The sequence below is a fragment of the Urtica dioica genome, chromosome 12 (assembly GCF_054948205.1).
Source record: "Urtica dioica subsp. dioica isolate 48M chromosome 12, U.dioica_male_clone48M_v1_H2, whole genome shotgun sequence".
In the NCBI taxonomy this organism is placed as follows: domain Eukaryota; kingdom Viridiplantae; phylum Streptophyta; class Magnoliopsida; order Rosales; family Urticaceae; genus Urtica; species Urtica dioica.
Window position 1 is genome coordinate 21,264,610 of NC_142767.1, and position 14,205 is coordinate 21,278,814.

Here is a 14,205-nt window from a genome sequence, read left to right on the forward strand (position 1 = left end):
CCAACCGCGCGATACCCAGTTGTCTATTAATTTCACCACCCTCTCTCTCTCTCTCTCTAAAATAAAAATAAAAAGGGAATTACTTTAAAATCCCTTTGTTTCTTTCTCTTTCTCTTTCTGTTTTTTTTTTTTTTCTCTCACACTCTCTCTCTCTCTCTCTCTCTCATTAAAGATTAGTTTTGTTACCCCAAACAAAAAAGTTTCAATTTCTATTTTCTTCTTAAAACGATTTTTAAAGGCAATGAGGATTAATAAATAATGGCTTATTATTTTATTGATACAAATATCTTTCTAATTTTTAAACTGATGTTGAGGATCCTATAAAACTGGGATTTTCAGTGTATATGTTCACAAACGTAAAAACTTGTGAAAACTCTCTCTTTCTTTACCTCTCTCTCTCTCTCTCTACTTTCTCCCATCAAAGTCTCAACCATCTACCACTTCACTCTCGCTCTCTCTCTCTCTCTCTCTCTCTCTTCGTCCGTACATTGCATTCGGTCTCTCACGTTGCTGTTGTACCAGATGGCCTGAGATACACCGAGTTTTCTTTTTCAGATTTATGAAAATCTGAAAAAAAAAAAAAAAGAAGAAGAGATAATGATGATAGACGAGAGTATACTGTGTCCGATTAAGTATACGGAGCACAGGAGCTTGACTAAACGAGTTCGAAGGCCGAAGAAGCAATCCTCTCTCCACGGCGGTGATTCCGCGGCGGCGATGAATCCGAGAGTCGTTCGAATCTCCGTCACTGATCCAGACGCCACCGATTCCTCCTCCGACGAGGAAGCCGACGACGGAGGCTTCAGTCTCGCTCGCCAGCGAGTCAAGCGTTACGTCAACGAGGTGCGGATCGAATCCGCCTCCTCCTCCACTCCGAGCGTCGCCGGAGTCGGATCCGGCGGCGCGGCAGTTCCACGGCGGCCGGAGAAGAGGTCTCCGGCGAGGAAAGCGTTCCCGGCGGCGATCGGAAGAGAAGGCGAGCGGAAATTCCGCGGCGTTAGGCAGAGACCGTGGGGTAAATGGGCGGCGGAGATTCGAGATCCTGTGAAGCGAGTTCGGGTGTGGCTCGGCACTTACGAAACTGCTGAAGAAGCCGCCATGGTCTACGATAACGCCGCGATCACTCTCAGAGGTCCTGACGCGCTGACGAATTTCGCTACTCCTGAAACTGTGGCGAAAACCTCCGATTCTGGTTGCGGTTACTACTCCGGCGAGGAGCAGAGTAATCTCTGCTCTCCGACCTCGGTTCTCCAGTTTCGGACGAATTCCTCAGACGAGGAGCTTCAGAAGCCGGTGGCGGAGCCGGAGTCGGAGATCGAGTCTCAGCCGATCGAAATCGAGGCTGAGACTGAGTCCACCACGGCGGCCATGGACTGCGAAGCCGAATCTAGCGGCTTCTCCACCGATCACGATAACATCGAAGCTGAATATCAGTTTCCGATGTTCTCCGGCGATGTTTTCGACTATCGGTCGCCGGAGATCGACTCGCTTTTCGATTCGACGGCGTTTGCTATGTCCGGTGTTTCGGATAGCGTTGTTTTCGAGGAGGAGGTTTTCGGAGACGCGTTTTTCGTCGATGATTTCGTGTTTGGGTCGAAAACGACGTCGTTAATGGCCGGGAAGCAAGAGGACTGGTTCGAAGATATTTTACTAGGCTCTGATCCGCTTGTGGTCCTCTAAAAACACACTGTGATTGGACCGATCCTGAGTTTTTCTGTTGCCGATTTTGTTCAGGCTGTGCAACAAATTGATTATGAAATATATTAGAATAATCAATTAAATTAGGGAAAAAATATATTTATTTATGTATTTTTTTTTTTTAGAGATGAGTTCAGTTCACTGTGTTTTGTGCTGGAGTTTTGGTGATGAGTAGAGAAGAGTGTACTTATAGTTGTAATAATAATAAAATTATTATTATAATTATTATTATCGTAATATAAATGTATAATCTTTGTTATCAATAAAATTTCTTGATTACGTTCAAGCCCTTTGTATGTTCGCTATTGTTAGTCAAACACATGCGTAAAGTGATATAATTTTTGCTTATGGGGAGACTAGGCAAATTCAATTGCTAGTACAGATTCTTGAGAATTGTTGAAAGAAAATTCAATGCACATATAAGAATGTTATTATTGTTGTTTATTTTTAGATTATGGGTATTATTTAAGAATTAGTTGAAATATAATGCAGACGTGGCATTCTTTTGTAGCCCACAAAAGAAGAAAAAAAAGCGTAATCTGCGCTTAAGGCGGGCGGTTGATTGGGCTAAAATCGGTGGCCGAACACACAAGTGTGAAGTGTGAGCCAAAACCCCAATATTTATGTTAGACTTTTTCTCTTCTTTTTTAAATATTCCATTTTGTTTTATTTGTTTTAACTATAATTACCCTTGGTCGGAGATGTATTGACTACGGCTGAAGAGTTTTGCCGACTAGAAATAAATTGACATCGTAAAAATGACACATATATTTATGGTTGTCAAAAATAAAAAATGAGCGTTGTCTTTCAATGTGTGTATATATTTTTCAAATTAAGTTTTGGTGCTAGTGCCGCAAAGTAAGTCTATAAAGTGGAAAATACATTTACCCAAAAAATCAAAATAATTTAAATACATGTCGGGTTGGGGGATAACAAATTAAATGGCTATGGTATTTTTTTGAAATAGGTTGTATACTTAGGTTTTTTTTTTTTTTTTTTTTTTTTAAGTGGATTCCATATAGGGATAATTAAATGTATTATTTATTTTGTGCCATAACGACTATTAATAGTTTTCGCTATCCTTGAACAATAGATCTCAATAAAGTCACTCTAAATCTATTTATTTGAAGAAAAAAACCTTATATATATATATATATATATATATATATAAAAGTATTTTCGGTACAATAGATCTGTTCTGATCTCTTGTGTGCATTAGAAAAGTTGATTAAAAGAAGAATCTAATGTAAACCGAATCAAATCCAGAAATAATGGAAGGTTTTTAGTTCTAGGGAGTAATGTCTTACCAAGTGTAACCGGAGCATTTGAGGAAACAACTATTAATACATATAATTTGAACTTTAAAACATTATATACTATCGGTATATATGAAATCACGAACTTGAAACTGTTAACAAACAAAAATAGTACAACAATTATTTCGCGAAGAGCATTTGATTCCGAGCACGTAATCCCGAAAACTCTAAGTTTCTAAGCAAGATTATAGCCAAATACAGAAAAATCTAATAAAAAAGATAATGTAAATGAGTGTGCTAAAATGATAGGTAAGACTTATGGCATGTGCTTGTGTGTGTGAAAAAGCGAATGGTCATGTTTCTACCGAGTTTTCAACTATTTTTAGAGCTTTGAGTCGAATACGTGGGTTGATCAGTCTCATGTCCCTGGTGGTTATTGAGTAAACGCTTCCAGAATGTGCGTAGTGGGTGATTATTTCTTCGAGTGTTTGGAATAACCGTCGATGTGTGCGTTTTACTTAAATTTTATTTGTTTACACGTGTTTTGTTTGTTTGACTAGTCTCTGACCTATCAAGTTCTCTTCTCTCCGAAGTTGTGCTCGATATGGTTCATTCTTACCTTATTAACGAGTCGCTTTTTAAACTTAATGAACCCTCGGACTTATACGACTCCGACTCGGTGCTGGATTCTTTATGTTCTTGGAGCATCCGAGCTCTTGTTCGGACTGTGCAAATTACATAAGTAACAGAAACTGTATTGTAACTCCAAAAATTAAGGAAAACTCTACCTATGCTATCCCCTCTTGTAATCTTTTTTTTTTCGTTCTAATATTTCCAACTTGAAAATTTTCCCCTAGAAGGAAAGGTTCACACAATCAGAATATTATTGCTTGCACTTTTTCTCTACTTATTCGAATATTAATATCATTAAAGTCAAATCTTTTTTCTTGGCTCTCCTATATACCATACACGTCTCAAATTTTAAAATTATATTTGATATCTTTATAAGCACTTATCATCGTTAATATACTCTAAAGAATTTACACTGAACTCATAAAATATGAAAAAGAAGTATTGGATAGTCCTTTTGATATATTTAAGATATCTTATACATATTCTTGTTAGAAAAAAATAAAGAACCTTATACATTCACTTGTCGGATTGGCTAATGAGGTATTCTTCTTCCCCATGAACATTAAACACCTCACCCGTCAATTATCAGTTTATTTATTTATTATTATTTATGATCTCAAATTCATTTAATTGGTCACATGGAGTAATAATGTATTAAAATTCCAAGACTAGTTTTAGTTGAAACCTTTGTCACTACAAAAGATCTCAACTTCCTTAACATATGATTGATATGTCTCTGGGACTTGCATGCAATTGTTCTTGCTTCTCTATTACTCAAAACATGAAGAAAATAAATTTATAAAGTAATTATACCAAAACTTCTACGCCAATGATTATGTCTCAAGTCAGATGATATTTTTTATTTCTTTCACCACGAAGAGCGAGTATATATATAGTTACCGAAAAAAGCGAGATGTAAATTGCACGCGCTCTGTACACGTACATAATCACCACATGATAAGAAAAGCTCATGATTTTGTCTTTAATTTGTCTATTATATACATAAACCTTTTTTAAACCATATGGCCAGGTAAAAGATTAGTTTTCCTCAACAAAAAAAAGGGATAGATAGATATAGCTGTAACCAAACTAATCTGTCAACCCAACAGTAGTAACTTTTTATGCGTTGAATTTCTTTTTTTTTTTTCTTCTCACTTTTTTGAAATTTCTAAGACTAATAGTCATTATGGAAGATTCTATTTTTTCTTTATTATTTCATTTTTTCCTATCTTGCCCATTTCTGCGGTGCCAGCACATTTTGTTCAAACCGTTAATTTTTAACACTTTTAATTGTATGACTTTATTTAAAAGTTTGCAATTAGTACTATGATCATATATATATATATATATATATATATATATATAATCTTCTGATAACAATATACATATCGGTTATAAGTTATGACGACTTGCTATCATTTAGCTTATATGCAATGAAACATAAATATCGCTTCACTACTGTGGACATGAAAATAAAAAAAATTACAATGTCACTTGAAAAAAAAAAAAAACCTCCAAGCTTCTCAAGAATCTCAACTCAACTCAAGCCTCACCGAAGGCACAAATACTAGAATTTCAGGTCTTGACTAGAAGTGTACTTTCTTTTTTATCGTAAGAAATTTATGCTACAGTGACTCTTCTTAATTTTTGTAGGTAATGTTGTGGAAATGTATTTATACATAAAACAACCAGCGTCGCTCAATCTTGTCTCCACCGTCTCGCTGGAATGTTGTGGATTTTTTCCTTCACATTTTTCATCTTTTGTTGCTTTATGTTTAAGTAATTCAAATTTACATATGTTTTAAATGAGTAACACTGAATCTTTGATCGAAATGTATTTTCATAATCTCATTTATTAGATCTCGTCCTCATTTATAGATTTATGATTTTTTTTATATGTAGATGTGTCTGAGTGTGTGTCGCAAAGTATGGAATAATTTGACATACGAAGACTGATAATTCACTTAATTAATTATTATCGTGTTTATGATATATGTTTAATTTTTTCTAAGGGATTTTGAATTGTGCTAAAATATTTACTGGATTTAAATTATATTTTGGAACTACTAATGTCATTGAATAAATATGTTGGATCATTATTAATTAAGTCAAAATTGATGTGGTCTAATTTAGAATAAAATTTGTTACTTGAAGACATATTTGTCATAATAGTATTATGTGGATACCATAAGTATCAATTCTAATTTAATGAGGGGCAAAATTAGAAATAGGTAATAGTTATTATTAACTGCATGGCAATTATTAATAACAGTTATGGTCCATGATTACAATACATATCATTTCTAATATTCACATCAACAAGAATAATTCAGATTCTTAAGCAAACTACAATTAGATTCAGGTAAGTCTCCCCTACTAATATCTTTGGTTTTATTCACTAGGATTGAATTGGGATTAAACTAGGGATTCAAACAATCCTTACATCTTTTATTTAGTTTTAATGATATATTATCGTGAGAAAAGTCATTTTAATAATAGAAAAACAGAGATATACATACATATATATATATATATATATTATACACGTGTGTGCTATACGTACACGCGTGTAAATATAAGACGTGTGTATGAAGGGCCTTAATATTTGTGTTTGCCGGTTGGTAAAAGGCGAGAGCATTTGTCACAATTTGATCAACGTGTTTGCAATTTTGGTTAGACATATAAAAATAGATAGAAATATATCTTTTCAAACCGAGTTACTGAAAGTAAAGACCCTTAAAGCAAAAAGAAAAGAAAAAAACAAAATAATAACAAAAACTCATTTATTTTGAGCTAATAAAAAATGTGTGCAACTCTTGTTTTGGTTTTTTTTTTATCCTTCTTTTTTTCCCACTCATTTATGACTTAATTTTAAGCATTGAAAGATTGCTTGAACGAGGTTGGCAATCTACGTATTAATGATTCAATATAGAATTATATATGTTACGATGTTTTTTAATCCGACTTTTTGTAACTTTTATTTAGTTTTTTTGTTTGCACGTAATTTTTTTTTCCTAGTAAAATATGGGTTTCTGGATAGAGAGGAATAAGAACTCTTTATTCAATTGTGTATTTCTTATCGATTCGTTATAGCCGATACATTGTATACATTAATTCTGTTGACTCGTGACAACTTATCATTGCGCACGTGTATAACGTGGTTGTGCCACCTCCACCGTTGATGTGGCTAATCATCTCACAAGCTTATTTATATACCTAATTTGTATTAATTACACCTATATATGGACGCGATCCTTCAATTTTACTCATTTTGGTAGATTAGTTTGTATATTGCTTATCCTTTGCAACCAATAATCGTTGATTTGTGAAATTTTCATTATCATAATTTTGTTTTCCAAATATTTCTTATTTTTTATAAGAATATTTTGCAATCTACAAGACCATATTTAAGTAAAATTGTTATTTATGTGAAAAAAAATGTTGCAAATAGTTTTTTGAATGAAAAGCGCCAAACAAATTTATTCATGACCTTTTGTTGTAGATTTGGTAATAATTTTTTAAATGATACAATTATAAATAAGGTTGTGTAAATCGCACATTTAAAAAAAATCAATTGAAATTAGGAAAAACGAAAGTAAATGAAGTGGAAATCCACTTTCATAGAACACGTTATTCTGTGTTTGACTGGAATGAATTATCCATTCCACTGTTTACTGGAATTCGACTCACTATGGAAGTGGACTTTCCATTCCATTGGTGGAAATTTCGATTTCCATACATAAAAAATAATAATTAAACTAAATACATTTTTAAAGGATTAAAATATAGTATTTTTTTTTAAATAACGACTAAAATGTAAAGTGAGAAAATGGAGAGTAATTTAGCTTTTTAAACTCATAAAATATTACAAACTATATACTAAATTTATATATGAAAATTACACATTAAACCTATATAAGAAGAAGAACAAAAAAAAGTGAAGATAACGATAGGTTTTACTAAATTTATATATTAAAACTATATACTAAAATTATACATGAAATTAAATTAGAAAGTTTATAGTAAAACAAATATATATTAATATTGTATGCGTGTTGAGAGTAGAAAAAGAAATTATATGAGAAATTGTGATGAAATAATGTGAATATGGGTGATATTTATAAAAAAAATAAAAATAAAAATAAGGAGTTCAAAAATAAAAGAAGAAAAAAAAAATACTAAAACCAACGAAAACCACTAAAAAGAACAGTTTTGTACAATTTCCACTAATTTTCACTGGTCAACGAAAGAAATAATTTATTCCATACATTGATAGTGAAAAGAAATTTTCATTCCTTTAAATTAGCCAGAAGGAATGAAATTCATTTCCATTCCAAATGCTCAAATTTAGGCGAAAGTAAAGCTAGCGTCAAATTTTCAAAACTTAGCCTCGTAGTGTCGTATAAAAAGAAGAATAATTGCCAATATGTCGAAATCCGTAAAATATAGTTTTGTACTCTGAAAGATAATTCCATTTTCCCTTTTTATTTATTAATTTTTTTTTAATTGTTTTTTACTTAATTACTTATAAGCTTCCTATACGTTGGTACCGTTCCCCTTTATATTATTTAGTTATATACTTACAAAACGAAAGATGTACTGTAGAAGGGGATTTTGTAGATGGGAATATTGAGTACAAATGCAATGACAAGTAGAGTGGATATTATTGTAGCGTTGAATTCAGACCAATCCCTCACATCGTATTCATATATAGATTTTGACATTTCCATTCAACTTTTCTCGTCCGTACTGTTGGTAACAAGAACTGCTACGGAAAAGACAAAATTAGAATTATATACGTTTCACAAGTGTTCGAAGTTCGAACAGTTCTTTATTTTTCTTATTATCGATTCTTTGAAAAATAAATATATATAAACTAAATTCGTTTTTTCAGTTAGACATTTTTCTACTTTCCTTGTTTGGCAAGACTACTCCCGATACCGTGTTACCTTTTGTGCAAAAAAAATCCGGAAAACTATAAATCGGACTAGATCACTTTGTTTATTAAATCACCCGTTTGATTTTTAAAAAAATGTTTTATTCGATCTAGTCTAACTTTTTAGATTAGTCCAAAATATATCGGTGTGATTTCATAATTGAAATCACAGTTTAGATCTAATCGGTCCTAAAGTTCTAAAATACATGCAATTATTCAAGGCTTGTAGAATCTATAAGCCACCAAAAAAAAATGTTATAGTAAAAATAAAATTTTGGGCCAGCAAAGCAAAGGTATTTTTTTTTAGTAATTGTTTTGAAGACTTGTTATGCAAATATTGATTATAATATAAACTAATGAGTCATTTTTAGTAGTGACTATATACTTGATTTTGTAAAGTATGATTTGAAATTTTATAACAATAAACTTCTTAAAGTATATATCTAGGATATGAGATTTCATTGGAATATATATATATATATATATATTAAATTAAACTAAATAATTTTCAAAAACTCCTTTGGATATTATTTCCCGTCTCCACCGGCGCCACTATCAATTTTTGTAAGTAATTTTTTTTATTTTTTATTTTTTATTTTTATGCATGAGTATAAATGTGTGTGTGTTTGTTATTTTTTTTTTATTATTTTTTTTTTTTTGGTGACAAGTTTATAAAATGAATGCCGTGGACAGTATACTTCAGATAGAAATCATATAGTTGTAGATGGAGAAAGAACATTACACAAATAGAACATTCACAATTCTGGCAGAGATGTCATTTGTGTTTGTGATGCCTGAGAAAGAACACTCTCTTTAATCATGACTTAAATGATTACATTAGAATCTATTGTTTACAAAAATATATGTGACACACATACCCTAATTTCGACTACGTGTCATGCTACTCTTTTTCAGTCCTATATATATATATATTATGTCATTCGCCAAATTCACTCCACGTGAGACTCTGATAACTATCTCTTACACAGTCACTCTCCCTCACGCACGCACAATTTTTTTTTTTTTTTTTTTCGGTTAATTGTAAAATATCAACTATAGATTTCCATTGAAAAAGTTAGGTCAAAGCTTGCCTGATATGCAGTGATGCGAGTTGGTGCAATTATAAATCTGTGTAAGTAGTTGTTTTTGGCATAATAATATGAAAAAGGAACTGACAATCTCGGTAAAAAGAATTAATATAATTATTTTTTTACTCAACAACCAGGGTCTACTTCTCACTTGTCTATATCATCCCATAAATATCCATATTTAGTGTAGTTGCCAAAATTAGCACATTTTTAGGCTTTTTCAATGTCAAATGCTTGGTTTCCATGGTTTTGTTTTTATGATATTTGTGTGAAACATTAATATTTGACCCTTGAAGTAGTTCCATTCCCAACGGTCCCATTAATTAATACCATATTATATGCATATTTTTCATTACTTTTTCCGCTAATAATATGATCAAATATAGTAATCTTAGTACACTACCTCTACTACATTTCAACCATAGCCTAATTTCCACTAATTTTTATGTTCCTAATTAAATTAAACCATTTAAATTCTGTTGCATTGGGTTACATGTAAATTTATGGGAACCTGAGCCAGAGATACAAACAACAGAAAACAACTAGTCAATGACCGAACCAGAGGCTGGAGAAAAGAAAAAGAACACAGAAATTCATGGCATTAGTTAATTATGAAAATTTTATGTATATTAAAAAAATATACGTAATGCTTGAGTATCAAGTAAACTTATCCGATAGGAATTCTTGTCATTGCTCTCTATCTCTTATATTATCTAGGACTATATATATGTATATATATATATATTTATCTGTGGTCTTGGAACTAAATTCGAATAACATTGATTAGGTTCTCTCCCTGATATTATTAATCTGATAGACTTTTCTCGTGATCAATTGTTATGTCCATAGATGGTAAGATTAACTTATTGGGTTATATTATATCTAGTAGTAAAAGAGATCATTTTGCTTTTCTATTAGAAAGTAAACAACATAATTAGCTTAACTGACTTAATTTTTTAAGAATAATTTGTTGTAATTAGTCAATTTTTTTACATTCGTTTAAATTAAGACAAAATTTTATTTTATTAAGAAAATAGTTCACTAAGTCGAAGTAAATTAATTAACTGTTTTAAGTTAATTTAATTTACTTCGACTTGGTGGACTATTTTTTTTTAAGTAAATTAATTAACTGTTTTGACTATTTTTTTTTAAATAAAGTGAATTATTGGACAACTAACTTAATATGGCTCCATTTCTTAATTTCTCATTTGCAAATTTATTAATCTTTTATATTTAGAAGCCGGGTAAATAGTCTGCATGAGGCATTTGACGTGGAAGCACGTCGCATTTAGAAGAACAAGAATTGTGATAAGAATGAATCTTCCAAACACTGAAAGAAACAAAGAAAGAAAAAAGAGAAAAGGTGTATAAACAATTTGCATATCTCTGCCGTTTTTCTAATTTGGTCTGGGCAATAATTTCAGCATTAAAAATAAAAAATATGTTGAAAATTTATCAATTAGATCAGTAATTTAATAATTCACTATTTTATTAAAAAAAATAACTTAAATTTTATTTTATTAAAAAAAATAATCCACAAAACTTGCAGTAAATTAATTGACATCTTAATTATGTTAAGAATATCCTCTCTTTTTTTCCCCTGCAAAATGTATAACTTTCTCACTTTTTCAATTGTGAAAAATAATACTTTGACATCTTAATCATTACGATTAAATACTTTCATTTTTATTAACTGTGAAAATGTATACCCTACCTTTAAATCTATGAGCATTATATTACAATCTACCATGTAAAAAGTAATATTATTTTAAATTTAATCACCTTCCAAATACTTTTATTGTCATGTAATAAAATAATAGAACATATAATTTCCAAAATATGAAATGTTATTGCATAGCTATGCATAATTTAAAAATAAAGGTTATTATTTTGCAAAAAAACATATAATGTTAGGGGGGGGGGGGGGGGGGGGGGGGGGGGGGGGGGTTTGGCACAATTAAGAAATTAGAGCATTATTGAAAAGTGACGTTATTGCTTTATGTTTATACTTATAGTTAACTATGATCTACATTGTCAATGCATAGTTAGCTTTTAGCTGTGTTCTTCTTTTGTATTGTAAATATCCATCTTTTGGCAGCTATACATACCGTGTACCCAAACAAAAAGAAGAATAATCTATGATCATGGCTATAAGCTTTTAATAAGTCAATTTTTTATTATATTTTTCTATCAACGCATTGGATTGTGTAAATTGGGACGTAAATATTAATTGGGCAACAAGAGCTTTGCAGGCTTTAAGACGAAGAAGAAACTGAAGAAGAGAGTAAGGTTTGTCATGGCACAGAAGCAAGTTGCAATATATACATAATAATAAAAATTAAAATAAAATCACATGCACGTTTCACGTATACATACACGTATATTGTATATATCTGTATCGATTTGTATGTGTGAATGCAAGCTTGCAAGTGCATTTAGATTTAGTGTTGTTTTATTGTGTGACGATAAATCCGAGCAATGCATTAATGAACAAAGACAACACTTTTCTAGGCTATGCATAGCCATATGCGAAGCTCATTAGCTTTATGGCTTTTCTCTTTGCCATCTTTCCAATTTTCGCTTTCATTCTCTTTTAACTTTTGCTGTTTCAAGATTTGGTCCCCCCACATTTACGTTGCACACTCGTCGCCTATGCCCATTTTAAATTTACAAGTCTATAATATAAATATATACACACACACACATATAAATATATATATACATATGCATCTTTATATTATATTGTTATTGCTCCCGCAGATTATTCCAACACTAGACAAAATTGACCGTTCGCTGTTTTTTATTATTATGTTTGGCGGTTAGTTTTTAAGCTCTGGAAAACTCCAATTTCAAAGGCTGAATATTTACTTACCGTTAAAATTTAAATGATAGAAAGAAAAAAATAATAAAAAATACCTCTCATTTGAATATAGCAATATCATAAAATATCTCATTTTTGTAAAGCTACTATTTTATCCGTTACTAATAAATCAATGTAAATGTGCCCTCTAGTTCACTTTTGACAGTGTTTTTAAATAAAAACATCACTTGGATTTTATATCAATTATATTTTTTAATTTAATTGTCATATCCCATAAGTTTAAGAAGTATATGTTGTTTGTCAAATTTTCACTGAAGATAAAATCAAGACACATCATCGAGCCATTCTCGGAATTAGAGAATACAATGCTCTTGTTGGTCATCAAAGACCAAAAAAAAGCATTTTGGGCCACATCACGGTTAGACCCGACTTGGACCCATAAAGACAAACAAAACATGAAAAATGAGCAACGCTCGGACTAAGGCCCGCCAATCATGCCCATAGTCTGCATCTCGCGTGCGCTCATCGAGTGCCCGCTGAGCACCCAACTTGCCCATTCAGACTTCGTTGAGCCTCCCGGCTCATATAAATAGACTCATCACCCATAGGCAAAACAAATAAATAATCTTCTCTAAACACAAAACTCGAGTCTTGAGTCCTGTAACGTTACGAGAACTCTATGCACTCGATTTCACTTTGAATGTTGAATGCCGACCTCAGAGGCACTCATTCTGCGCCTTTTTAGTTTTCTTCTTATTCTTCTCGGGTCTCCACGATGAACGAAGAACACTTTGGAAAAAAAAGAAGGGTAATTTAACAAAATAGCCAACTTAAACGTTGAGAATTGCTAAATAGCCAAGGTTTGGTAAATATTAGGTAAATAGCCAATTTTATATATTTACAAACGTAAATATTAAGTAAATAGTCACTGCCATATTAAGTCACGTCATCATTTATGGCTATTTACCTAATATTTATCCAACTTTGACTATTTAGCAATATCAAACGTTTAACTTGATTATTTTTCTAATTTTTTGAAAAAAAGAAAGCATACTCGAGACTTCGAGTTGAGCACACTCAAATTTGAATACGGTTACTTGGTCCAACTTGAAATCGAATCACTTAAATCCCTCAATCGTTGTCCAAAAACAAGCGAAAACGATATACATTTTTATATATCATTATTGATCATTGAAATTTTGATTTTTGAAATATTAATATGCGTGGAATTTCTATGCTTGGGAAGTATTCGCAAGTTAATTTTTCATAAATATATTTGAGTAAGGAGACTTCTTGTCAACAAAATAATAACAATAAAGAATAATATGAATTATAGCTACTTAACTTTAGTAGTTGATAAGGGTGTTCATATAATAAATTTAATTTTTCTTCAATAAAATTACCTAATTCGAAGATCATGACTTGAAATATAACGAATCGAGTGGGCCTAATCAAATCTTTGCTTTTCATAGTTCATTGTCAAAGCAATCTACACATTTCCATAGTTTTATACTTTTATTGCACCACGTTAATAATTATAATCAGTAGTTGCAATGGGAAATATATCTGAAAAGCTCTCATAATGTACCCGACAGAAAAATGACACTCCGAATTAATAAAAAAAATAATAATAATAAACGAAGCAAAAAAATTTATTTTACGCTCCTCCGAATTATGGTTAATTAAGGGCAATGATGAAGAACACTTTTTAAACCACGAGATCTGGTCAAACGGTTGACAGATTAAATTTGCTGACCTTCGGATTTACTCATA

The 14,205-nt window shown here is 31.4% G+C and overlaps 1 protein-coding gene across 1 annotated transcript; it reads left to right on the top strand.

The window, feature by feature from the left end:
* The first annotated feature begins 320 nt into the window (after positions 1–320).
* CRF3 (cytokinin response factor 3) lies at positions 321–1,988 on the top strand. The gene has a single exon (XM_089604187.1). The coding sequence runs from the start codon at positions 598–600 to the stop codon at positions 1,678–1,680; it is 1,083 nt and encodes a 360-aa protein (XP_089460313.1). The 5' UTR covers positions 321–597; the 3' UTR covers positions 1,681–1,988.
* The last annotated feature ends 12,217 nt before the right edge of the window (positions 1,989–14,205 follow it).